Here is a 27,898-nt window from a genome sequence, read left to right on the forward strand (position 1 = left end):
GGGTGTCAGTGCAGTAAGATTATTTCCTCTCTCTGGCCATTTATTGCTGTCTTGTTCCATGGACTGTAAAATAAAGGTGAGTTTCAGTCCCAGAAAGAGAGTGCTGTACTGTGAAGCTATTGCTTTGGTTAAATCTGTTCATTTATTTACATATAAATGCAGGATTGTTAGGCAATTAAAGACTAATTCCTTTCTCTTAGGCCCTATGAATTGCTAGACTGCTTTCCAGACTTAGATTAAAATATGGCTCTGTGGTCCTGTTGGCGAGGCTCTATAAAGCTTGCACAGCTGATGAGACTGTAATCCAATCATTTCAGCCTTAGACACATGAATACTTAATCACTAATAATGCATTTTTAATAGAGGTTTTGGTATGTGACTGAGTTCATTTGTTTTTCAGGATCATAGGAGGTAGAGAGACACTTAGATAAAAATACCATGTTTTGAGAGTAGGCAATGCAATTCCTCCTTTTACTTTCCAATACTAGCAGACTTTGAGAAGCAGAAATGCTCCCAGCCCTTTCTCCTACTTGTTATAGCCTCAGGAAACTCCCATCTCTGCCTTCTCCTAAGCTAGTTAGTGTGATTAAAGCAAAATGAAATAAAACAAAAAATGTATGTCAACTTGAATATGTGGAAAACTTTGAAATAAAAAGTTTAAATCTGAAAAGATAGTTCTTATCCTTATTTTGTCTTCTTTGGGTCCAAATCATCTTCAGTGTTTCAGGAAATACCAGTATTGTTATACTCTTATGGCTTGAAAGGTTGAATCATTAGTTTTATCATTTGAAATAGTTCATGAATATTAGCAGTATATAACAGTAGCTTTTTTTGATGAGAATAGCCATTTAGACATTTGTCTCTAATAGAAAGTTTGTCTCTAAAGTTTTTAGCAAAGAATTCTTTACTTTGACTTCTATTTTATACAAACTCTATTAGTTGTTATTATGATCATCTCTTTAAAAAAGCATAGATTCAATTTGCTTCACATCTATAAACATTGTTACGTACTTATTAGGTACAAGGAAAAGTTAAAAAATATTACTAAGATACTATCTCTATACATACAGCAGTCATTTCATTATTATTCAAAGCTTAATATTAGAGGCAGACATAGGTGTAGATATTCTGATTTTAAAAAGGAAGCATACCTCCATTGGGTTAAGTAAAGAAAGGAGGAAGAGAATTTGGATATGGTTTGTGCTGAAAAATGTAAGTTTTGTGGTTGCTGGAGCATAAAATTTAAGAGACAAAGAATAATTATAGTCTTAGGCAAGGAACCAGGTCTCAGAGGTCCTTGCCTGGTATGCTGCAGGAACTGAGACTTTATCCAGTTGACCCTAGGTGGCCAGGAAACGCTATTTTTAAGCACTAATAACACTGTGAAGATTACATTTGAGGTAGACAAGAATAAAGCCAGTGTTGAAGCTTTATATTTGTCTACTCTAAAAATGATTAAAATTATGAGCTTATCATTATTGTCATACAGCTCCTAGAATATTTCTTTAGAAAAACACTCCCCAGATAAACCTTTTGATATCAAAATACTGTCCACATGGTGGTTTTAATAGCATGTAATTCCTTTTAAAGATAGTTAATAGTATTATAAAAGTAAAAACCTTTTAGCACAGAAAATATATAAAATATAGAAAAAGAACAATTAAGAAAATGAACCCACCTGGATTAACTCCATCCATAGTTCCCTCAGTATTTTGATAACTGATATGAAAAATCTTTAAAACTCCAGTTATAAGGTACGTTTATGTATGTATTCCAAATGATAAAACACAAACTTAGAGGATGTCACTACATTAATTAGATCTTCTGTAAATACCCTGAGTTTAAACCCCTGCACTGAAACAAACTTTTAAATGTTTCAATTATTTTTTTTCTCCAGCTATGGGAGGTTTATGGAGACCGACGCTGTCTACGAACATTTATTGGTAATGCCTTTTTTCTTTTCCTGGGCTATAAATCTATTTGAAAAGACTTTTTAAAGTAAGATGACCTTATAGACAGTAATTTTATTATATTATTGTGAAGGAAAATGTTTATAGACTTGAGCTGACCCTGCAAGAAGTAAGTCTCCCCAAGTAGACAAAGAGAACTTGAAAGTAAGAGTCACAAAAATGGTGTGAGAAAGCTTGCTGCTTTGGGGGAATCACGTATAATGCAGAATTGCCAGGATATAAGTAAGAAACAAAGTGGGGGAAAGTAGTGAGAGAGTTGATAGAGGATTGTGTATGTCCTTCATATCATTTAGACTTTATCCTAAGGCATCAAAGAGCCATTGAACAGCTCTTTTAGCGAAGTAGCATGATTGGAAATTTACAAAGACCACGTGGCGTTTGGAGAATACCTTAATAGAGTGAGCTTGGAAGATATGAATTGCAGTTATTTCATTGTTTGGTGTAGAAGTCACACGAATCTGAACCAAAGTAACAGAGATAAAAAAGGAAAAAACGGTTAAGAGTTGAATCAGTGAAATTTAGTGATGGATGGTGAATGAAAAGAAGTAGGAATCTAGGATGACTCCTGCATGGCAGGAGAACTATTGTGGCATTCACCAAGGGACAGAACATGGAGGGATTATAAGGTTTAGATCATTGCATCTGAGCTGCCAGTGGGATGTAGACAAGAAAATTTCCAGTGAGCAACAGCTGGATGTTGAGCTTCGAAGCAAGGTTAGGAGTTGGCAGCTGAGGCATAAAATGATCAGAGTGAGACAGCTCAAACAAGAGCGCCAAAGGGAAGTCAGCTGTGTGACACATGACAAAGGTTTATTGTCTCTGTCATTTCATGTGAAGGCTAGTTATCCAAATTTAACCTAGCACAGTGAAACTCTGTGTAAGTCATAGTGGCTCTGTTTTTAGATTAAAGTGGGAGTGTGTTCAGCTGTGCATTAAGATCTTAGGGCCTCTGCCTGAATAAATACTATCCAAGATGTTACGCAGCCCAAAGAAAGACATATGGAAAGGCTATGTCCAGGGAACAAGATGTCTTTGTCAGATAGAGTGGGTTTAGTTCCCATCTCCCTCCAGGACAGCAGACCACTTTTTAGGGGAAAGTTGAAATTCTCCTTAGAGGCTGATGGCAGCTCTGTGGGACCCTCACTGTAGGAAGGAATGACTCACTGCCATGGCATATGCAGTCTTCCCAAATTTCGGTTAGTGGCCATGGTGGTTCATGCTGCATGTGAACAGCTTGTGCCATCCCCATCTTGTATATGTCTTGCTTGCGGTCAGGGCGGTGGCAAGTGGGAAACTTTCTGCTTTTGTTTGCATTTGTAACATTCCAAAGAGTTGATGGGTCTGGAAAGATTAATTTCCAAATGAGAGTGTCATCAGTATCTTAAAATTAATCTGTTGTCAAAATGTCACCTTAAAAGCTGTAGTCTCTGAATCGGTTTCTATGCAGGTTGATAATGTGATCACAAAAATAATTATTGAACATGGGCTAGTTTCCTAAACTTAAGTTTTTGGTCTCTTTGTTTTCACTTTCAGCCTGGTGAACAATCTGAGAGTAGATTTCATCATTTTTTTCATTTGAAATAATTCGTCTGTTATGTTTCTATAAATACTTGGTTGTTTAGTCATCACTTGACTATACTCCATTGTAAGACATTGACGTGACACTTTTTTTTTTTAAATTAGACCTTTTCTCTTGATTCTTACTAAAACATGCATCACAATCACCTGAGGAGTTTCTTGAAGGGAGAGTACCACCCACACTCTACAACCCACGTGTAACAGACTTGAAACAGTAAATTAAAAGTTGGGGTTCCAGTGATCTTGAGTTATGCTTCCCTTGAAGCCATTCTTTAATGCTGTTTTTGAGGATGTTTATGAACATGCAGCACTTGAGCTTACTGCCATTTCTGTTGAATCTACCTATAGGTCACAGTAAAGCTGTTCGGGACATCTGTTTCAATACTGCAGGAACCCAGTTTCTCAGCGCTGCCTATGACAGGTATCTTAAACTCTGGGACACTGAGACAGGTAAGAGTGCACTAATAAATAGTACAGCTCTGTCTTCTAAGGTACCCTTACGTGTGAACAGTCTGAGTGGCTTTCTGTGGCACAGTGGTACCTCCTCTAACTGCTGATTCTTACCCCATTGCTTAGCATCTAATATCACAAAATGTCTTTATGGAATTGAAACTCAGCTCATTACCAGTCTTAACTGTGAAACTGCCCCTACAACATAAAGGTTAATAAAACAAATGTACTGTACCTGATAGAAGCACAGTGTCTGGGGAGCAGAGTTAAATTGTTCAAATTGATTAAAATGTAAGTCCAAACTCTCATGAGCCTGTTGATTTCATGTATTTGCAACTCCATTCCATCAGTATTTTGTGGCTAGTATAATTTTATATTATCATAAAAGCCATTTTTTATCACACTGAATTTTAAGGGTAATGAAAATACAAGTAATTCATGTGTACTTGGGTAACATGCTAAGCATTTACATGCATGTTATTCAGTCTTAATATACTCCAATAAGTTATGTACCATTGTTACATTATAGGTGAAGAAAGTGAGGCATAAAGGTAGCCTTTCCAGAGTCCTGCAGGCAGAAGTGAGTTTAGACTAAGATCTCCAGCATCCAAGCCTGTGTTTTCACCTCTTTAGCCCCTGCTCAATTCTGACTCCATATGGTTATCATTTGAAGAGCTTGAGAATCACTAAGATGTGTGTCCCACCACCAGAGGTCCTTAGATGGTTTGTCCAAGCTGTGGACAGTGTTACTGTCTCTACAGCTAAGGCTGAGAGTCTCCCAACACAACATACACACACATTAAAAAGCTCTTCTAAAAATCAAAATATAGTATGCATGAAGTATATAAAATCCATATTCATCAGTCTTTTTTTATAAACATATGTCTGAACTGTTTTAAATACCACAAGATCAAGATCTACATTTCAGTCATGCAGTATGGGTTTCTTACACCCTTTCCAGTCTGTTCCCAGTCATCACAGTAGCTGCTCTGTCATGATTGGTTCATTTTGCCTGTTCTGGACTTCTTATGGATAGGATTATACCATATTTTCTCTTATTTTTTGTTTCTTTCACTCAGTATAGTATCTGAGAGTCACAAGGTTTATAGCAGTAATTTATTATTTTTTATTATTTCAAATGTTCCTCTGTGTGAATGAAATTATAATTACGTATTCAACATTTGGTAGTACAGTTTGACTTTTGAAAAATTATTTTTAATCATTAAAAATATGTGACAAGAAACTGTAATTTCGAGTAAGATGCTTTCCCTCAAATTTTATTAAACATGATCTGAAGGCCATTGTCATCTCTAAGTGGTCAAATTTATTTTTAATTTGAATCTTTATTTTTAGGACAGTGCATATCAAGATTCACAAATCGAAAAGTACCCTATTGTGTCAAATTCAATCCTGATGAAGATAAACAAAATCTCTTTGTGGCTGGGATGTCTGATAAAAAGATTGTGCAAGTAAGTCTTTTTGCCTTGTTTTTATTAAGATTCCTGAGCTTTGTATTATAATGGGGAATGGAGTACAGAGTGTTGACTCATTTTAATGTTTGTTACTTTTAGGGATTCCTGCTGTTCTATACTTAGTAGAAAACAATCATTTCATAAAAATATGCAAGATCTTTTCCTTCTTCTTTCCAGAAGTACCATTGGCTTTCATAAACTCATTCCACTTTTGGCTTCATGTCTTGTTTGCTATACAGTGGGACATTCGAAGTGGAGAAATCGTTCAGGAATATGATCGACATTTGGGAGCTGTCAACACCATTGTTTTTGTTGATGAGAATAGAAGATTTGTGAGTACATCTGATGATAAGAGCCTAAGAGTTTGGGAATGGTAAGTTTCTCTCAGTAGAAAATGTGCTTTATATAAAGCAAGCAATTAAAAATTTTAGCCAAAGACAAAAGCTAATAATATGAAACCATTTGAATAAGTTTTGTGACTGTGATCCTCACTAGCTAATTAAATTGTTTTAATTATTTAGGTAACCACAATTTGGAAATAAAAATTGAAGCAAACTGCCCTTCATGGTCTTTAGATAATCTTTTCAGAGAGTGTTTACTTTGAGGTACTTTTTTACTATGATGATAGTGTGTTGTGGTATCTCACATTCTCTGTGTCTTTCTCATCTTTGCAAAATGACTGGCAAGCAGACTCTGCAAGTTCTGTTTTGTGTTATATAAGGATTGAGCATAAGGCCCTAGCCTCAGAAAAAACCCCAAGAAAATCCTGCTGTATTGCTTTTTAATGTGTTTTATGATTGTTCATTACTTAAGATTATACCACATCAACACACTTGTATACATGTTTTGCTTATAGAATGGGAATATATTGGTTAACTGCTTTTTTTAGAGGAAAAATGATTTTTATAAAATCAAAAATACTAAAACTAGTTTCATTAAGTATCATAGATCATGTGCTATAATTTAGTTGCAAAGACACGATCTTTTTGTTAAAATAAATGTGTGGTTGGAGCCCAGCTTGTGTTTATATTCAGTTATGAAGCACAGCTCAGCTATGATTATAGCCTTGCAAGAACTAGAATGTACTTCATGCCACCCCCAGAAGTTACACTTTAAGAAGAAGTGGGCATCCTGGAGCCACAGCTAATGGTTTCTTCTGCAAACCAAATCCCTTTGGGGAGCTGAGTAGGCCCTAACCATTGTCAGGACAATTTCAGTAATCAACAATTTAATGTAATTTAACTGTATTTACTCCTACACTTACACTACCACCAAACCGTCAGATTACTCTCAACTATTAGAGTTGACAAGACTTTTAATACATAAGATGTGATTCAAAAATGCAATGAATGTTTAAACTTCAGAATATATATATTGTAGGAAAAGACATACAGCTATTCATCCCTCCCAAAATATTCCCCTCACATTAAGCACGCTTATCTCGTTATTCTTGCCTCCTTCTGAAGAGGTCTGAAGATCTCTTTTATGAGTGTTTTTAAGTTGTGCCATTACAGCTGTCTTAGTGTACTGAATTGATTCAAAATGTGTACCTTTCATGGTCCTCCTGACTTTGAGGAAGAGCCAAAAGTCTCACAGTGCCAGATCCAGTCACGGAAGTGGATCAGGACCCAGCTTAATGTTTATTTAACAGAAATTGGCATAAACATTTTCAGTTAGTTCACGATGTCAAGGTAGCCATGACAATGCAGTTAGACACTCATGAAAGAGAACTTCCAGAACTGCTTCAGAAAGTGGCAAGAATGATGGAATGGTATGTTTAAAGTGAGGAGGGACGTCATTGGGGAGATCAATGACAATGTCTTACTGTAATAATTTTTTTGTGAATTAATCTTTTATTAATTCCTGGAATTAAAAAGCTCTGTCTATGCAGTAAAAATCTGTACAAATAGAAGCAGCCTTAAGCTCCAGGCAGCTATTGCTTTGTAAAAAGTCTACATATAAACTCTCTAGATTAACTGTGATTGTCATCCATTGCCAAAGATACTAGAAAAACTCACTCATAAGATCTAAGTTACTAAATTAAAGATCTGAAGCAATGTGAATTACAAGTCATGGTGATACAAAACAGCTGAGGAACAATCATTCATATGCAGCTTTAAAAAAAGTTCATAAGCAATAAAAACCTTATTTACAAAGTGACAACTACAAAACAACATTTACATTAAGTAGACAGCTGATCACTGAAATGTTTTCAGAAACACTTGACCTCAACCACCACTACCCTGTTCAAGGCATCATTTTGCCCTAGATTAGAGCAACAACAATATAAGGGGTCCCAGCTCTTCTAACCTTCATACACAGTGTACTCTCCAAGCAGCAGTCAACGTGCTCCTGTTAAAACCAAGTCAAACTCATCACTCAATAGCCCATCCAAGGATACTCACCGTGCCTGGCACCTTCATCTGGTCAGCATTAAGCTTTTCCCCACTGTAATAATTTTTTAATGTATTTGGTACCTGGTCTCACTGTACAGCTCAGATGATCATAGTAATCCTTCTGTTTCCAGCCTCCTCAGTGCTGGGATTATAGGTCTACACCACCACGCCGGGCCTCATTGGCCAGTTGAGTGCACCTGGGGCAGGGCCAGTATGGCATGTGGTGCAGGAATCAAACCCTGGTCTCTGCACTCACCTAAGCTGGTGCTTAGTCTGCTGAGCTAACTCACAGGCCCTATAATTTCTTTTTAACCTAAACTTTTGCCATATATTTTGATCACATGTTGTATAATATCCTGAAGTTTTATAGCTTGAGAACTGCCTTATAACTAAAACCTTTCTTGCTTCAAAATACTTTCTTACAGAGACCCTGATATAGAAAATATGTTTTATATAAGCCACCTTAAATCATTTGCACAGTACTTTCTTAACCATGTATATACATGTTTTGTTTTATATGTATTAACAATTTGATTATACTCAAACATACAGCTCTTTTTACCTTCAGATGATATTTTAGTTACATTTTAAAATGTAGAATCATGTAAAATAAGTTGGAAAGTATTTAAATTATATAACAGAGTTTAAGAATGTTTTTATTTTCTAAAGTAAAACATTGGCCAGCAAAATGCTTTTCTCTCTCAGATTGTCATATTCCATAATACTGTTTTGTTTCAAATCATGATACCCTTTAGATTTCTGTTTACCTTTACTGCCAGTAGTCATCACTGTTGTATGAGTGTTTACTAGAAAAGCAGACTTAACACAAGATACATAAATATACAAGAACCTGCAAGATTGGCTTACAGTGTTCACCCACAGTTGGGTATGGAAGAGCACAGAGGGCACCTGTATGCCAGAGACCGAAGGATCCAGGCAGAGTTCTGGCGCTCCCTGCAGTGTCCTGAGTGAGTTCTTATGAGGGTGCTGATGGGTCTGTGATGAAAGCCTAAGAGTCCATGCTAGGAGGCTGAAGGATCTGCCCAGCAGCTGGAGAGTCTGCGTGGAAGCCAGGAGATGATGCCCAAGGTGAAGGTGAAGGTGAAGCCTGGAGCTCCTCAGAAGAAACAAGCCAGTCTTTCTTTCTTCATTGCCTTTTCGTACCATCGCAGTGACAAGCTGCCCTAGAGGGGTCTTCCACATGCTGGGATAGCTGAGCCAATTTAGTTGAGCTTCTATTACTCAAGTTGACACAACCAGTCAAAGCTGTTGCAACATCATAGCTGTTACAATCACTAACAGTATTACATTCATAAAGTCCTTTATGCCAATCTGCGCTGAGCATTTTTATATCAACTCTTTGACACTGTGCAAAACAATGTTATGACTTATTTGTATTTCTTATATAAAGATACTAAATAGATTTAAGTAATTTGTCTTAAGGACACAGAAGGATGAGAATTCACACTTGGGTCAAAGGATTCCAAAACTTGGGTTCTTGACTGTTGCTGGATAGCTAGGTGAGTGAGGGGACTGGAAAGGTAACTTGTATCTGGTTTGATTAGTGAAAAAAGCAATAAATGTAAGAATCAGTTTTTCTACAAAGGAAAGTGGGAAGCAAAACTAGCTCAGTATCTCCAGAAATTACAGGTCATCCTGGCAACTTGCATAGTAGGGCAGGCTTAAGTACCTCAAAGTGAGAACTGACCCCACTGCAGGAAATCGTTCAGCATAGGGGCCTCTAGAGGAATGATGTTTACCAAACTTATATGCCCTATAACTTGCTTTGCCTGGCAGTGATGTAAGAAAACAAACCTAAGGAAACTTGGTTTTCTTAAACAGATTATACAGTGTAAACTAAGACAGTTGTGTAGTTTTGAAGGAAAGTTGGAGGTCATATTAGATACTGAGTAACAGTGGTATTTTAATTGCTAAATGCGTGAAATGTAGACATGTTTTCTCCTAAAGATACTTGTTTCAGTAAAATAATATTAAAGTGAAATTTTACATAGGCTGATAAATATTAGTTTTTTCATTTTAAAATTGCATAGAACTTTCTTAATTTCTTTTATTCATTTCCAGAATATTTCTCGCTTATCATATTCAATTACAATATCAATTAGAAAAGTGTTTTTATTGATTTTAACTGCTATATGCCTACCAGACATTTTTACTAGAAATAATAATATCCATGAGATATTTCAGACTCAATTCTTATTCTAGAGATTGTTGTACCATGTTGAATTAAGGGTTCATGTAAATTTTTTGTCTGTGTTTATTTTTAGTGTATTGATTAACATGTACCTGCATTGTGGTTAATTTAAAAAATGCTTTTATGTTTCAATCCATATTATAAAATTATTAGCCAATTTGATAATAAATATGAGGTAAAAAACTTGAAGCTTTTTCACATTGAGGCCTTTTTTTTTTTTAATAGATTTGGGTCATTGTGAATGTGGGTTTTTATTGCTGTTTCAAAGCATAAAGGGTTGGATGGAGATGTGACAAATGACAAATATATGAAACTATTTTCCTTTCAGCAAGACTTTGACAGAAGTTTTCTATAGGCATTTGCTCCTTCTGGATGGTTGGGTACATCAACAGAGAAAGTTCTTACATGAAACAAATAATTAGTATTTTCTAATTAATGACATCATTGGAACCTTAACCATAGCTTGAAGAAACTGCTGCTTCATATCCTACTGTTCCTCAGATTACATTTCCCACATAGAACTCTGTAAAAAACATTGCTGGTTTCAGAAGCAATAAGATCAAAATTCTTTTCAGAGTTATCGTATTTTTATAATGCAAAACTTAAAAATGTACTTCAAATTTTTGAGCATTTTAAATTTAAGTGACTAGTTCTACATTTTTATTTAGTCCTTTATGTTACACAAGTTTTTTGTTTTTAATACCTTTTCTCCTGCACCACACATGTGTAAATGATTTACATATAAACCAAAAATACTCTTAAGTACCAAGCACTTAATCTTTCTGTCCGTGGTCATTATTTTAAGGTGGATTAAACCAGTAAACTCATAGACTCATATGGAACTGCCTGCTATCAGGGACTTTTTGGCTTTCTTAACTGCTCACAGAATAGTGTGTTAAGATTGATTAGCATGTAAAATAACATTCCCATAGGATTGTTCAGATGTCTTGCTTCTATCCATCATGGTACAGTTTTTTTCTTTTTTAAGTTTTTATTAGTACCTGTGGACAAATAAATAAGATACTGCTTAGAAATAAAAATGGCTAGTAAGTACATGAAAGTATGTTCAATATCTCAGGCCATTCGAGAAATGCAAATTAAAACAACACTGAGATTCCCATTTTACCTCAGAAAAGATGGCTGTCATCAAGGAATCAAATAATAACAAAGGCTGGGAAGGTTGTGGGGGAAAATACAGTGTTTGTTGGTGGGAATGTAAACTAATTACCACTATGGAAATCAGTATGGAGATTCCTCAGAAAACTAAAAATAGAAATTCCATTTGACCCAGCTACTGGCCTTTCAGGTGTCTTCCCAAAAGAGCTGAAGACATACATGTATGCCTATGTTTATAGCAGCACAATTCATAATAGTTAAATCTTGAAAGTGGCCTCTATGTCTACCAACAGATGACCAGGTAAAGAAAATGCGGTATTTATACCCATTGGAGTACTGTACCATAAAGAAAGATGAACTGGAGTCATTGAGTAAATATAGAATTTTGAAAGTTTGCTTTTATTTGAATACTGTTCTTTGTTTCATAGAGAATTTTTCTAAAAGTCCTTTCTAAAATTTCTTGTTCTGATCTACTATTTTAAATTTTTAGGGATATCCCTGTGGATTTCAAGTATATAGCCGAACCTAGCATGCACTCGATGCCTGCAGTGACTTTGTCTCCTAATGGTGAGTTGGTACATAGAATGTTTTCTTAATGAACTTCTAAGACTTGCTGTAATTGTTACATGCATAAAACCTTTAGTCATTCCCTTTTTAAAGGGTTGCACGCTCCATACTGTAGAACGAAATCTTTTCCATATCAGAGATGCTGACTGCTTTCATATGTAAGGCACCTCATCCACTCTTGTTCTTTTTTAAAAAAAATAGTGATTTATAGCTAGCATTGCCTGAGCATCTAAGAATTTCATTCTGACATTCTAATATTTGTTTTTATTTTAATGATTCTGCTTCCAGCAAATCAAGTTCAGTAAATAATTTAAGAAGCTCTTCCAAGGGGCTAGGAAATTTTGGTATGATTGCACATAATGAAAATACCATAGCAATTCACTGTAAAAGATCTCAGCAAAAATAAAAAAGATAAATCCTTGTAATGATGTTTCCTATTTAGTAATCCACTGCCTTTTTAGTACAAGTTATCTTGTGCTGCACACATACTGACAATATACTGATATAATTAGAGCTCTTCGTGGGGCATTAAAGAAGAGGATCTATGGTTCAGGGCACGTCATCTTTGTAGCTACCCTTCACTCCCATAGCTACCATACAAGTCAGACCATGAGGTAGCAAGGAAGACCTTGATCCTCTACCTGGGCGTCTGCATGGGCAGATAAATTGGTGACAGTTATCAGATGCTCATCATCTGTAAGAGCAGCCAACCTGGATCCTAGTTTGGTAGATGCTGTGTTATGTACTCTGTCACTGGAATGTACATTTCATGTAGTCTTTTTAAACTTCTATTATAAATATTGTGCCTGTCTTGGACAGAGCCTTTTACTCACCCAGCAGTGTTAGCGAGTGTGTGGAATACAAGTAAATACTGTAGTCTGGGGGCTTTGGTGTATCCTGGATCGATAAAAGCAATATACTATTTCAAAAGTTAGTATAATTGTGTTAATCATATCTTTTTTTAGTTCAGTTTTTTTTAACAATCCTATGTTTTCTCACCAGTTAGTCCCCCCTATATTTCAGTTACCACAGATAAGTACCTTTCTTCCCATAGTTCTGTTGACTAAACTTATTACAAATTAATTTCACCTCCTAACCTTTAATTTAGTTCTATTAACACCACCTTTGGAATTTCTTCTTTCTTTCTTTCTTTCTTTCTTTCTTTCTTTCTTTCTTTTTTTTTTTAAGAAAAAAGCTTTTATGTGAAGAATCCTCAATGATAATAGAATTGTACAAATAAGAATCCATTACTTTATATAAAATAACTTTTTTTTTTTTGTTTTTGGAGGAACTGGGATTGAACTCAGGCCCTTGTGTTTGCCAGGCAAGTGCTTATTCTTCTGAGCCATCTCCCCAGTCCTATAAAATAACTCTTGCCAGTCACCTCATTTATAATACTTTACAGATGGCATATTAAATTTATTTTCTAGTATTAAAAGGTAGTTGGAAGCAAAAAGAATAGTAGTGGCAGCAAAAAAAAATAGTTTCTTTGGACTGGTGAGATAGCTCAGTGGTCTAAGCTCCTGCCTTGCAAATGCAAGGACCCAGGTTCAATCTCTGGTTCTACAGATGGTGCTGGCCCCAGAACCCTGGGCACACAGTGCTTGTCCACCAAAACCAGCTACGAGTCTGAGTTGCAGAGTGAGAGCCTGTACCAAATAAATAAATGAAAGATTTTTTAAAAAATAGTTTCTTTAATTTTTCAGTCTCTCCAATGTCTCATTTATTGATTTTACAGGTAAATGGCTAGCATGCCAATCAATGGATAACCAAATCTTAATTTTTGGAGCGCAGAACAGATTTAGACTAAATAAGAAAAAAATTTTTAAGGGACATATGGTAGCTGGGTATGCTTGTCAAGTGGACTTTTCACCAGACATGAGGTAAGTTTAGATCTTCTGATCTATTCTCATCCGTATATGATGACAGGATATAAATTATTGTTGTGCAAATAACATTTTATGAAACCCAGTTTCACATATACAATTGTATGAAAACTGCATATGTCAAAATGCCAGTAAAAGCAAGAACGAGTTATAAAAATTACATTTTGCTATTTTTTAGATTTTCACTTCAATATATTTCCTGCTATTACTTAGGCCTATGCTCTTTAAGCGCCTAATAAATCCCTGTCTGTATCACCACTGCCTTAGTTTCTCTTCTCTCAGCAAGGCTAGCACTATGTTCACTATGATTGAATGAATACTAGAAGAATTAATTTCATATCGCAATATTGATGACTACTATAGCTTCTTTGTGTTGAAAACTGAAGTCTGCCCTTCGAATATTTCTAGATCACACTGTATTCATGAAGTGGATAGTCTTAATAAAAAATTCGATTCTGCATTCATTCTACCATTCCTAGTTAAAAATCTATCGGTGAAAGTATTTAGAAATCCTGTAACTCTGTATGTTTGTCTTGGCAACTGGACCTTACATGCCTACTCTGATTCAGACATAGATACCTTCAAAGGATATTAAAGCCAAAGCATAATTATGAAGGTAGTACAGGTCACTGCAGTAGAATGTGTCCACTAGCTATATCAGAATTGATTCATGTACACTCTAGGACTGTTCAGAGACTGAGAGCCATTCATTGTGGCCCTTGGGATGCCTGTCTTCCCAATTAAAAATAATTTTCTAAGATAAGTAGTTCATTGAAAAGTTATTTTGGGGGCTGGTGAGATGGCTCAGTGGTCTAAAGCTCCTACTTAGAACAAGCTAAGCTAAGCAAAACAAAGGGACTGCAGTTCAATCCCCCAGCACCACATGCCAGCCAGCCCCGCCCCTGGTGGGCTGAGCTGGCCACACACACACACACACACACACACACATAAATAAATAAATAAAATTAAAAAATAAATAAAATAAAGCAAAGATGAATTTAAAAAAAAAAAGTTATTTTGTAAAAATTTGTATTAAAACTACTTTGTGTTTTACCTTATTTTGAGTGTTGCATTTCTTACTGATTTCTTTTATGTTAAAGAGAAAACCTGTCACTGTTCTTTAGCCACTTTATCATTAAACAGTGTTTTGAATAATTTGGCTTTCTTTCTGTTGGCAGCTATGTGATTTCAGGAGATGGAAATGGAAAATTAAACATTTGGGATTGGAAGACCACAAAACTCTACAGTCGATTTAAAGCTCATGATAAAGTGTGTATAGGTGCAGTGTGGCATCCTCATGAAACATCTAAGGTCATCACATGTGGCTGGGATGGTCTCATTAAATTGTGGGATTAATGAGATTAGTCCCAAACTACCTAGGGTCATTTTTGATCCAGTGTCATATTTAACTGTATTTAATTATTAAATGTGTTGGATGACAACCTGATTTATAGATGTTTTCCTTACATGGCCTTATGAAGTTGACTGATTGTTTTTAAAAAGCTCTGTAAATTTGCCTCATGTAATGTCACTCGCAATTTCATTTTGCTCTTTATGGATGTTATTTATACAATGAATAACCATTGACTTTCTATTTGATAAGTAGTTATTGTTGGTGGGCAGTTTAGATTTTATTTCTGTGCATTACCGAAAGGTTCTTTTTTGGTATCAAGAAAGAATCCCTACTAGATTTGGGATCCTCTGGGAAATAATGTATCTAATGACTCAGGAAGGTACCCTATACTTACCTACCTGTTCAGTCAGGAGTACAGTAGAGAACAAAGATGACGTAGTCTAATACACACTTGAAAGAAGAATAAAACCACCCACAGTTACTGTTCACATTACATTCAGGGGGTCCAGATCGAAACTTCGGCCTTCATAAGTTCCACTATTTTTATGATATGTTTTATATTTTTATTTGCAAATAACTTTTTACTGCAACATTTCTCTAATTATTAAACAATGTAAAATAAAAACTAGAGTTCTTTCCTTGACTTCCTGATCATTATAGACGCAACTTACATATTTAAGCAGAAAATTCCATTATTTTTGAAGATGGAATTCAAGAGAAGGAGTTAAGCCTCTGTGTTTTGTTTATGTTCACTGTCAGTAAGGACCTGGCCATAGTTGAAGAAATCAGGGTCTCCTGAGTCATTGCTTCAGCACTGTTGTTCCTGAACTACTCCTCACTGAAGACAGGGTATGAGGCATAGTCCAAAATGCCAATTTATAATTTCTTTAAACTCATATTTTATCTTTAAAAGTATACTGGCTTTGATTATAAAAATATTCAACAGAATTTTTAAGATTAGGAAAAAAAGGGGGGTTTTCCCCAACTCTGAAAAAAAATTGATACTATGAGAAAATGGCTAGGGTTTCCCATTTTTGAAAAGCAGTAAACTTGATTTAAAAAAATAGATTAAAAGCATCATATTATAAAATCAAGATGGCTTCTTGCTTATAGTAGCGAACAGCACTTTAGTTTGACAAGTCACTTTTCCTGTTTTAAGTCCTATTAGGTGTTTGTGGTATGAAATATTTCACTACCATGCTAAGAAAAGACTGGTTGAGAGTTGTTGAGTGCTAACTAGGGAAGCAAAATTATGTTGAACGGGGCTGGAGAGATGGCTCAGTGGTCTAAGGCACCTACTTAGAACAAGCTTGGCAAAGCATCAGGGACCGCGGTTCAATCCCCCAGCACCACATGCCAGCCAGCCCCGCCCCCTGGTGGGCTGAGCTGGCCACACACACACACCACACTCTCTCTCTCTCTCTCTCTCTCAAATAAATAAAAAGAAAAAAAAAGAAAAAAAAATTATGTTGAACGTTGACAATGTCTTAGCGTTACGCTCCGCATCTTGTGTTATCACAGGAATGCATGCTCCTTGTCTTAAGAGCACTTCCATTTCTCAATTTTAACTTAAATCTTGGTCAGACAGGCACTGTGGTACACACCTTGTTACCCCACATTGTGGGAAGCAGAGACAGGAGGACCACAAGGCTGAGGCAGCCAGGACAACTTAGCAAAATTTTAAAAGAGGCTGGGGACAGAGCTCACTGGGAAGGCCCCTGGGTTTGGTCCCAGAAACACAAAAAGGTCAGGGGGCTGGCTGATAAATATGACCAGGCCCTGTAGCCACATAAAAATAAATTTCAAAGAAAACAAGGAGGAAAGAAAAATAAAGGTGTACTTTTTGATACACATGCACTCAAAGAAATAGAACATACTGCTTAGCTGCTGCCATTTCTTTGTATCTGTAGCCAGCAAGAGTGGCAGCTAAGAGGGAAAGCTTAAGGCCTTTCTTTAGGTCTAACCACTAGTTTAACAAATGTGAATTATTAAAATAAGATGTTCAAAATGAGTTTGTGGTTTTGTAAGGACAGAAAGAATCATTCATCTAAACTGTTGTTCAGCACCAGCATTGTTTGTTACAAATCATAATTTCTAAATCTAGATTTACTTTATTGTTTTTGACTGTTTCTAAACTAAATGGTTGTATATAAAAGTTTTCTCTTTTTTGAAAATACCCTATTTTTGAATAAAGCATTTGTTGTAGAAAGTGTTGAAATGTTTATCATTAATTTTCTTTTAAGTCCTAAATATTTTGAGATACCGCACTAAACCATTTGTAGACTTAAATGGGTCGTATGGGAACAAATGATGTTTTAGAGATAGGTGTGGTCTATTTCATATATTAATGGAGTTATTCTATTTAAGTGATAAAGTACAAGACAGTACATGCAGAGCATTTAGTGGTTATACTAAATCATGGTACGCTTCATTTTGGAATACACAAATGAGTACAGCTTTTTCTCAGCATCAGTCTTCTCAAGATGTTGTTGCTGGTTTTAAGTAGTTAGCATTTGCTGCTTCTTCCTGACTGCAACCTTTTTGTCACACCCAGGACATATTTCCTTCTTCAAAGTTAGAATAAAAGTGATGCTTTAGTGAAAGATATACTTGAATGAATATTTAAATATTGAAGCACAGCTGAAAATATTTTGTGCTAAGAGTAACATCAGTCTCATTTCTAAGTAGAAATATATAGAGTGGTTCTTGACACATTGAGGACAGTGTTTATAAACAAGAGAAATATTGAACACTTAGATGACAGTCTTTTTTTCTTTCTTTTTTTTTTTTTTTTTTTTTTTTTTTTTTTTTTGCGGAACCAGGGATTGAACTCAGGCCCCTGAGCTTGCCAGGCAAGTGCTTATTCCACTGAGCCATCTCCCTGGCCCCGATGACAGTCTTAAGGATCATAATACCAGCAACTTACAGAGGGTTCTAGAAGGTCTACGTAGACTGAACCTGGCCTCAGAATCACCCAGAATTGTGCTGCTTACCAAGATGTAGAATTGAAAAGATACAGTAAATAATTGGGGGAGAATGATGAACTCAGCTAAGGGAAAGGAGAATAAAGTGGCATCTGTGTCACAATATCCATTAGCAATCTTAAGTGTGGATCTCAATGTAACAGTTGGGGAATACTGACACCTTAATACAGATGCATATTTTCTCTATTGAACATCTCTGAATAGGACTATGGTTAAAATCAATGTGTCACAGTTTAATTCACTTTAAATGGATTATAAAAGAATTGAAATGCAGAATAAGCAAGGTGAGAAACAAGGAACCTGAAAAAAAAAAATCAATGGATAAAGAGCTACTATAGCACTTGGCTCAAAATTCATGTTATAAAATATCCTATTTGATCATTGGATAAATAATGAACTGGCAAAAGATTATAATTAAAATATAGGTATGTCAAAGTAGATATGCACATATATGGCTGATGTTTATACTGCTGTTTCTGTTAGGTAGTGTAAAAGAAACCCAGCTATTTAGATAATGCTGATTTCATCCTTTGACAAAACAAAACCTATACCAGAAAGACACTCATGATGCCTTCCATTGTACTGGCCCCTATCACTTTCTCTGTGGTTACTTTCCATGCAGAAACTTCCTTGACTCATACTTCAGTCTTAAGAATATACAGTATCTTGATTTCACTTTCTCAATCAGTCATTAGTGTCCACTTTGTAGAATAAGCACAATATGATTTGAATTACTTGCATGAAAAATAGCCCCTTTCCCTTCAGTGTGTAAATACCTCCTACCACCACACAAATTTTGCCTAAATTTAACAATAGGAAAATTTATCCATCAAATTTCGAAAGGTATTTCTAATGCCAGAGAAAAGTTCAGTGGCAAATGATGATGAAATAATTTTGTAGAAAAATTATAATACTGGGCCAGTGAGATAGCTCAGTGGACTAAAGCACTGCTTAGGTAGGCAAGCTTAGACAAGCGCAGGGACTGACTGCAGTTCAGTCCCTGGCACTACATGCTGTGCCAGCCCCACCCCCAGAGCAGGCTTAGCAGGCCAGAGTCTAGCATAGCAGGGCATGCCTAAAGCAAGGGCAGTTGTCCCTGAGCAAATGATGGTTGATCTGATATCAACCCCTGAGAAATCCATCATTGTAATCAGCTTATTTTTATTGATACATAATTATGATTTCTCATTAACGTTAGAAGACCCACTTGGTCTGTGTTTCCTATAAATGCCCACTCTAGAACTCAAGGCTACATCTGGGGCCTGGAGACCACCTAGAATACTGAGTATTAACCTTTAATCACCTGTTAATCAGCTGTGCATTAAGCTTTAATTTCTCTGTCAGGGAGGCTTAGGCATCTTTCAGGGTGGTTACAGGGGAAGAGGACCTTAGTGGGTCACTCAGGACCCCAGCCACTTACAAACACAATAGCACTACAGTAGGTCCACAACTTGGAAAGGAGTTCCATTCCCAGAGAAAATTTGTAAATCATATTTGTTCATAAGTACAACAAATTGAGTCTTACATACATTTGACACAATATACCATGTGTATTGCCTTGCAAGTCCTAACAGTCTACATCACCGCTGCATTTCCTCTTGCTTCTGGAAATCCTGGGCTCTGACTGAGCACTATTACTGTACACTATAACACCGTACAGTAAGCACACAGCAACACAACTGTTATAGTGTCACAGACACATGAGCTACTTTCTGTGATTTGTTGACAGCTCTGAATGTTTGAAATGTGAGGTTCCTTGGTAGCCATCAGGACTTACTGTACTGCAAGATGGTTTCTGTGTATTTGCTTTCTAAAAGTATGTCCAAAGTATTTCATGGGATATACTTTTTTAAAGTTAACAGATCAAAATTATGTATTTTTATTACATGCAAGAATATTTCAGTATATATATAAGTATGTGTGTGGAATTATTAAATCAAGCAAATATTCATCACTTCACATATTTAGCATTTTTAGGGATGACAGCATTTAAAATCTAGTTTCAGCAGATTTCAAGTACACATTGCATTGTTATTATAATCACATTATGCAACAGATCTCTTCTACTGGTACACATTATTTGGATAACAGCTCTATGTATATTAGGCTTTTCTATTGAAATAATCCAGATTAGAATTCAAACTTGACCTCCTCCTCCTCCCAAAAAATCCCTTATTTCAATTTTATAGTACAAAACTAAACCACTAAGAAAATGTTATATCATTGGATACGAGAATATAAAGCTACTGGTTTTAGAAAGCATCACTCTTAAAACCTTAAGGACTAACATTTTCCCATATAGTTCTAAACATAAAGTATTATAATATTAACCCTCTATGATTTAATTTTTAAGGACAAATGTGATAAAATTATTCAAAAAATATAATTTTTATGTTTAGGCAGTTTTAAAAAGTTATTGAGTCTTTTGATTCTGAGCTGATAGAACTAAAACTCAAATACCTCTTTAATGTAAGTAAAAGAAAACTATATTGGCATAAGATAAAATTTACAAACTGCCAGCAATTGGCCTATATCTTAAAACTGACCAAAATATAAGGTGCCTGGCTTACTGGCTTAACCCACACTTTGTAAAGTCCAACATTTACAGTTAAGAAATTCAAATCCTAGATAGAACATATCTATCTGTTCCACCAGCTCCTAGTTGAATATTCTGAATAAACTGTAACTCCTCAAACTTTCTGTACCCATACAATTGGAAACATTACACTTCCTTGGACTGTTGAATTAGGAATAATCTATGCAAAGTGCCCGGCACATTGTACATAGTAAATCTTGTTTTTGCTTTTTTGTTGTATTATATTCTGTTTGTGCTCATTTTGTGGTGATTCTGGGGGTGATCGTTATTGCTTTGTCTGATCCTGTTCTTTACCAGCAAATACCAGCACTACAGTAGCATGGCCCTCTTCTTACAGTACTTCTCCACTGTGGATAGTTTTGCCCCCCAAGGGCCATTTGGCACTGTCTGCAGGCATTTGGCTGTCATAATGTGAGGGGTGAGGTTGTTACTCCTGCCAGCTAACAGGTAGAGGTCAGTGACCCTGCTAAGCATTTATAATACCCTCCATCCTGTCAAAGAATTGTCTAGTCCCACTTGGCAATAGTGCTAAGGCAATGGAATTCTGGTCTCCATGGTAAGCACAATCAGTTCTAGAGACAGGGAAACCCTAGTAACCACCAGTTTATCATCACAAATTTCAAACTGTCCATGAAGGGAATAAGCATAACTAAAAATTTCTAACTACTGAACAGGCTGCCTAGTAGGTGGGGATGAGTGGGCGTGTTTGAATTTATTCTTTTTAACAGTACATCCCTTCTTGTTTTAGATATATATATAGTGAGAAGAAGGTAGTGTTCTGTATGAGCAATCTGGATTAACTTGTTTTATACATAGGAGTTTCCAGGAATGCCATAAATCTTCCATTCTGTGAATTAAAATCTTGATACAGGTATAGATACATCTAAAAGTTGATCAAGCCAGACATTTAAAACTAGTACATGTATATGGTTAGATTTCTACATTTCTGTATAAAAGTATGTAACTGTGTATTCCTATTTTTAAATATTTTTTATTTTTTTTAATTTTTTTCTTCATATTCTGTGGGGACTTAAAAGTTTAACATATCAATACTTGATGGAAAATACCTGTTCCATGTTATGTGTAAGATACTTGATATTCAGACAGATAGTGAGGTTAAACTCCACTGCCTATGTTATAGAGTAATAATAATAAGCCTCTCTTCTAGAGGATTAACAACCTAAGTTTGCAAACCAAAAATTAGAGTAAAAGAAGGGCTGCAAGGACAGTCAACATTTTGGCCCTAGCCTTTCAAGGTCAGTGAAGACTCAGGACATAAGAGAACCTATACTGTAACATCATGTAACTCAGTGGTGGCCCAAATTTTCTGATCAAGGAGATTATGGGACCACAGAGGAAAGTGATCAATGATGTAGAGTGTGCCTAAGGAGAGGTACATGGAGAGAAAACATTCTCTCGGGCCTTCACAGACAGCAAATTGGTCAAGCAATGGCTGTGACTCATCCACATGGCTGACACTGACAAAGGATCTACAAACTGCAGTACAGGGTAACAGGATAAATCCTGAGGGGATTTGACTAACCTTATCAGATACAAAAGTTACATTTCTTGTTATATAGGCCTTGCTTTATCTTTGTCTTAACCATCCAGCAGAAAAGTATAAAAAGTAAAGCCATATTAATATGCTGAGCTGTAAAAGGCTCAAGTCAACAACTTCTGTCATTGCCAGTTTTACGGAAAACCCACTACTATTGACTACTGGACTATAGTGGAATATTTTGCTGAATTCACGCACCTACAATATTTAAATGACAATGGAATACCCTTCTCTGACAAAATTAAACAAAAAAGGGGATAAAAATGAACGACCATTTTGTATCTGTATATTCAAAATAGGATAGATACAGCTGAATTGTCTTAATTCAGTGAATAGAGAGATTTATTCTAATAGTGTTTGTGGACAGGATATCATGTCTGCATCTTGTACATTGAATAACCACTAAGACAGCAATATGCAATGTATTAATTATTGAAACTGTGCTAGTAATCAATTTTGAAACTGTCTCATTGCTATTTATTTCTCAATAAAATTATTTAAAAAATAAAATAAAACTAGTACAAAAAATAGATAAAATAAAACTAGTACACTCCACACTTTAGTGAATATTTAATATATAGATTTTAGTGTATAAATATTTATGAAAAAGATCTGTAATGTAATCTAAACAGAACTGAAGATAGCGTTGAAGATAACGTCATACAAACTAAGAGTGAGTGCAAACCACTTTTGAGCTTTCATGGATGCTCCTGCACATTCCAAATCCTTTAACAGTGATGGTGAACCTTTTAGAGACGCAATGCCCAGACTGCAACCCACACCCCACCCACTGCTCACCAAGTGCCTACACTGCAGCTCTGGTCGCTCCGCTGCTGGGCAACGCCGAGCGCCTCGGCTCGCAGGGGCTCTCGGTTCCTCACCGGCCTCCGCACGCTCCAGGGACTGAGCTGCCATCTCAAACCACACTTACTCAAGCCGGTTCTTTCAACTGAACAACTTTTCTTTTACTTGTGCTTTATGAATTTCAAAATAAAAATTTCATATTTTAAAAAATTCACAACTAATGCAGGAATTATGTTCTCTTTGGAACTTGAGTTAATGAGATCATCCTATTCTAATGTATGTTCGTTTCTTATTTGAAAAATAGTTTTTTTAAACCAGTGAAATTTTGGCCAACACGGGGAATGTCTAAGGATAGAAGCAAAGGAGGAGGAAAAGGAGAAGGACGAGGAGGACGAGGAGGACGAGGACAAGGAGGAGGACGAGGAGGACGAGGACGAGGAGGACGAGGACAAGGAGGAGGACGAGGACGAGGAGGACAAGGACGAGGAGGAGGACAATGACGACGAGGAGGACGAGGAGGAGGACAAGGAGGAGGAGGAGGAGGACGAGGAGGAGAAGACAATGAAGATGACTGGGAGATAGGATAAAGCACCTCGTATTCTGTTCCCTCCCAAAATTGTTTGAACAATGTACCTAGTTTTCAGTTTCAAAATTTTAAAAATGCCAGAAATATACTTAATTTGTCTTATTTCTGTATTAATTAATTTGTTTAAAACAGAATTTTTTGCAAAGCATTCACAGAAGCATTCCGAGTCCTATAAACAGAAATGATAGAAATCTTTTGAATCATTGAGAACCTACATGTTCTGCTGATTTTTTGTTAATACACAAAAAGAACTGGGACCACTGAAACACGGGAAAGAGACTTCGATATTTTCAGGAGATAGTCATAAATGATGTCAACTGGCAGTAAAGAAAAATGCACTGAAAGCTTGAGTTAATGTATATAAAAAAGAAGATTTCACAGCATAAGCAAGCCTGTAGCAGGGAATTCATCTTTGAAAGCAGAAGAGGCTTAGTTTCTTAAGTAATAAAGGAGATTTAAGGCTAAATATGGGAAGAATCTTGAATTGAAACTGTTGGCCTGGCAAAATAGCTCAGCAATCCAAAGAGCCTGCTTAGGCAAGCTTAGGGACCACGGTTCGATCCCTGGCACCATATGCTGTGCCAGCCCCACCTTTTATTAAAACTCAGGTCAGAATTCAGAAACCTGAATTCCCAGATACCAGAATCAGCCATTTTTATAAAGTCACAATGTGGCTTTCGCAAAGGCTGAGAAGGAATTGTGACATGCACAAGGTTGTAAAGAATGTTACTGACTAGAGAAGTCAGAAAACCTTGTAAGAGATGACTTAAAGTCAGATGAAAGATCCAGTCTGAAAACATGGACAATGAATGTAAGAATATCAATTTAGGAAACATGGAAAAAATTATAAAATTTTAACGTTTACAAATTCATGGACTCTAGGGCCAGCCAAATATCTCAGTGGATTAAAGCGTCTGCTTAGGCAGATGCAGGGGCCAGGGACTCAATCCCTGGCATGCTGTGCCACCCCTGCCCCCAGGGCGCACTGAGAGGCAATTGACACTGGGCGTGGTAGTGCGCACCTGTTATCTCAGTGCTTGGGAGGTTGAAAAACAGGAAGGATCACTACAAGTCTGATCTGTGTAGTGAGACCCTGTAGATGCTGTACTAAGTACATTAAAAAAATTAAAACTTTAAAAAAAAATAAATTCATGGACTCCAAACACAATGAATTTTATTTTTTTTCCTCACATAATGAATTTTAGAAAAAAACTGGGATGAACTGGAGATTTAGCTCCAAATGAAGGTGAAAGAGGACAAACATTTGTACTGTCAAAGGCAAAAAGACAAAAGAGCTTGCCTCTAGGCAAATGAGGATAACAGAGTTCATCCCTTCAACAAGTATTAACTTCCCCCACCACACATCAAGTGGCAGGGTACATAGCTAGAGAAACAATAATACAAGCCCTGCCTTGAGTCAGTACAATAGGTCAGTGGGAGGCTGGATGACCAGAATGCTGGACATGTTCAATTCTGCAAAATATTTCCCTGTGTTTTCGATGAAGTCTTCCATTCTATTTCCATCTTGTATTCACCCAACTCAAAGTGTAACAGCTACTAGCATTGAAAAAATCTTTCTTCAGGAAGAGCTGAGGTTTAGATAAATCTTTATAAGTGTGAAAAAGCCTGAAATCCTTCTGTTCTAGCTCTTTGAGTAGGCTGTACCAGAACCGCACAACACTGCTGTCACTGCCGCTGACCTCAAACCCAGGCCAGTGAAGATGAATCTCAAAGACGAGCTGTCCAATCTGCTCAAGGACATCTTCCAGAATCAGATTTTCCAAAACTTTCCATTCTGCACTTTCCAGATCTGCCTTGAGAACATCAATCTGTAACACAGCAATGAAATGAAATTAGAAAATTTGATAAACCACTGTTACGTATACTATTTCTATATAAGGAGTTCATTACAATTTGGATCTTAAATTTTTCCCTGGAAACTTGTGCGCTGAAGGTTTGGTCTCCATCACAGCAGTATTCCAAGGTGGGGACTTTCAGAGTTGAATCATGGAGATGCTGGCCTCATAAATGGATTAATTGACTGAAGGATTCATAATCTAATGGACTATTTCAAGGGAAACTTTAGGAGGTGCTGCTTAATTGGAAGAAGAAGAATCACTGGAGAAGGGATGTTCTTGAAGATTATATTTTATTTCTGCCCCTTCCTCAGTCTCTTTCCTTTTCTGCTTCCTGGCTATTTAATGAGCAGCTTGCTCTACTATACGCTCCACACCATGATGCTCTTCCCTATCACAGGCCTGGAAACAATGTAGCCAAGTGGCAATGGACTGAAACTTCTGAAACCATAAGCCAAAATAAAGCTATGATCCTTTAAGTTGATTTTGTGGCAGGTATTTTGCCACAATGGTGGAAATCTGACTATGAAAGTTTCACAGTTCTTCCACAGAAGCAGAATCTTTTAAATTTTAAAGTTGGACCTTGTATTCCTGTCACTCCCAGTGATTTGAAATCCCTAAATCACTTCATACTAAATGTTGATAGTAAGAGCTGGCCAAATAGCTCAGCAGATTAAAGAGCCTGCAAGCAGGTGCAGGGGCTGGGGGTTCGATCCCTGGGTCTGTGCTGGTCCTACCCCCAGGGCACGCTGAGACAGCAATTGGAACTGGGTGTGGTGGCATGTGCCTGTAATCCCAGCACTTGGGAGGCTGTAAACAGGAGAATCACTATGAATCTGAGCTACATAGTGAACCCTGTAGACCCTATAGACTCTTCCCTAAAATACAAATAAATAAATATTGATAGTATATAGATAATAAAATGTTAGATGGCAATCATAACCAATGTTAAGACAAGACAGCAGGACGAGGAACACTCCTGGCAAGGGAGAATCCCAGTACAGTGACCGCCATCATTACTGTACACAGAACCAGAAACTTGCTGTTCTCAGTCCTTCATTTGCATGTGGGAACAACCAATCAACGATACCATTCCTGATCTTTCATTTACAAGAAGTAAGTGGGCCAGGGAGATGGCTCAGTGGAATAAGCACTTCCCTGGCAAGCGCAAGGGTCTGAGTTCAATCCCTGGTTCCACCCCAAAAAAAGAAAAAAGTAAGTTCTTTGATAGATGCGTTTATATGTGGCATGACACCAAGTGAGTGCTTCATATGATTTTCTCAATCCCCTGTTTACATAAAGAAGATATAACCCAGGAATTGTGAGCACAGAAGACCCCTTTCCCTTATCCTCAGGGCCACTGTGAGCCTTTTCATTGGCCCACTCATATTCCACAGAGTATACTTCTTTTCTGCCTTTTTTTTTTTTTTTTTGTGCATCTCATCCAATTCTTTGTTCAGGACACCAAGAACCTGGAAGAAAGCCCCACAAGACCTCTGGCAGCAGACCCTCTTGGTTTCTGCACAGTAAGAAGCTGGAAGACATAGATCATGGAGCTCCATGCCTATGTCTCTCCCCACGATTTGTCCCCCACTTGAGAGAACCCACCATGCCCTGATAGAATGGTGGCCACAGGGAGAGACTGAAGAAGACCACTGCCTGCAGGGATCATCTCATGAGTCTCTTCACCCTTCTCACTTCATCTAGACTAAAAGCCAAGGAAAGAATTCTCAGATATCTGAATCCTTCTCTGTAGAAAAATTACTGTTCTTATCCAGTTGTGACCAGCACAGCAAAGTGCAACTTTAAATATTAGATCATTTTTTTTCCTTTAGAGACAAGTGGCTTTCCTAAACTTCCTCAGGTCTATGCCAAAAATAGCTATCTCCTCCCCTCCACCGCCCAGAAAAATGGACAGAATATGAAGGTTCAGGCCCTGGGAAGCAGGAGCCCAGGTTCCTTCCCACAAGACAGGGAACAGTGAGCTGAAGGTGGCTGGATGTGATAACACATTCTCTTCCTATGTTTCTGCTCTCCTCTGCTCCTTACTGCAGATCCTTATCCCCCCTGTACACAGAGAGATCATGATTTGGGACAAATGGGCCCCTCTATCTCCTTGGAGATAGCTTTATTTTACAAAAATACACAGCTTCTTTAGACGTGGTCAGTGGTCAGCACATGAACCTGAGCATGGAAATTGAGATGGCCAGTAACACTATGCTTTTAAAAGTATATCCTAATATGATATTAAAAAGTAACACAATTCTATGTTCATTTAATGAATATAAGTTTATATCCAAGGTGAGATGGAATAAAGGGAAAAAATGAGATGGTAGGAAAATATTTTGTAGTTAATCCAAGTACAAGCTCCTTCCAGCTGGCTTTTTACAAAATTGGTTAGAATGACAGAACGCTCACTGCCTTCGGAGAGCAATGAAAATAGCACTTGAGGTGTAGCTCAGCAACAAGATCCTAGCATGCACGAGGCCCTGGGTTAATCCCTAGCAACACAC

At 36.8% G+C, this 27,898-nt stretch overlaps 2 protein-coding genes across 9 annotated transcripts in view; one reads left to right on the forward strand and one right to left on the reverse strand.

The window, feature by feature from the left end:
• Nucleotides 1–16,255, forward strand: part of Cdc40 (cell division cycle 40) — a 47,735-nt gene extending 31,480 nt beyond the window's left edge. Inside the window, exons 8-15 of one of the 2 annotated variants that reach the window (XM_004637492.3) lie at nucleotides 2–76; nucleotides 1,898–1,943; nucleotides 3,897–3,998; nucleotides 5,352–5,467; nucleotides 5,710–5,843; nucleotides 11,685–11,761; nucleotides 13,500–13,644; nucleotides 14,826–15,220. In XM_004637492.3, coding sequence (XP_004637549.1) covers nucleotides 2–76; nucleotides 1,898–1,943; nucleotides 3,897–3,998; nucleotides 5,352–5,467; nucleotides 5,710–5,843; nucleotides 11,685–11,761; nucleotides 13,500–13,644; nucleotides 14,826–15,003 — 873 coding nt within the window. In that variant the 3' untranslated portion in view covers nucleotides 15,004–15,220. Of the gene's footprint in view, nucleotide 1; nucleotides 77–1,897; nucleotides 1,944–3,896; nucleotides 3,999–5,351; nucleotides 5,468–5,709; nucleotides 5,844–11,684; nucleotides 11,762–13,499; nucleotides 13,645–14,825 lie in introns of both variants that reach the window. The other variant, XM_023722328.1, reaches the window with a different exon arrangement.
• Nucleotides 16,256–24,681: 8,426 nt separating this feature from the next.
• Mettl24 (methyltransferase like 24) overlaps nucleotides 24,682–27,898 on the reverse strand; it is a 98,192-nt gene continuing 94,975 nt past the window's right edge. For all 7 annotated transcript variants that reach the window (XM_023722312.1, XM_023722308.1, XM_023722310.1 and 4 more), the window contains one exon: nucleotides 24,682–25,358. In XM_023722312.1, the coding sequence (XP_023578080.1) occupies nucleotides 25,044–25,358 (315 nt within the window). In that variant the 3' untranslated portion in view covers nucleotides 24,682–25,043. The remainder of the gene's footprint in view (nucleotides 25,359–27,898) is intronic.

Source organism: Octodon degus, unplaced genomic scaffold (assembly GCF_000260255.1).
Source record: "Octodon degus isolate 3935 unplaced genomic scaffold, OctDeg1.0 scaffold00090, whole genome shotgun sequence".
In the NCBI taxonomy this organism is placed as follows: Eukaryota; Metazoa; Chordata; class Mammalia; order Rodentia; family Octodontidae; genus Octodon; species Octodon degus.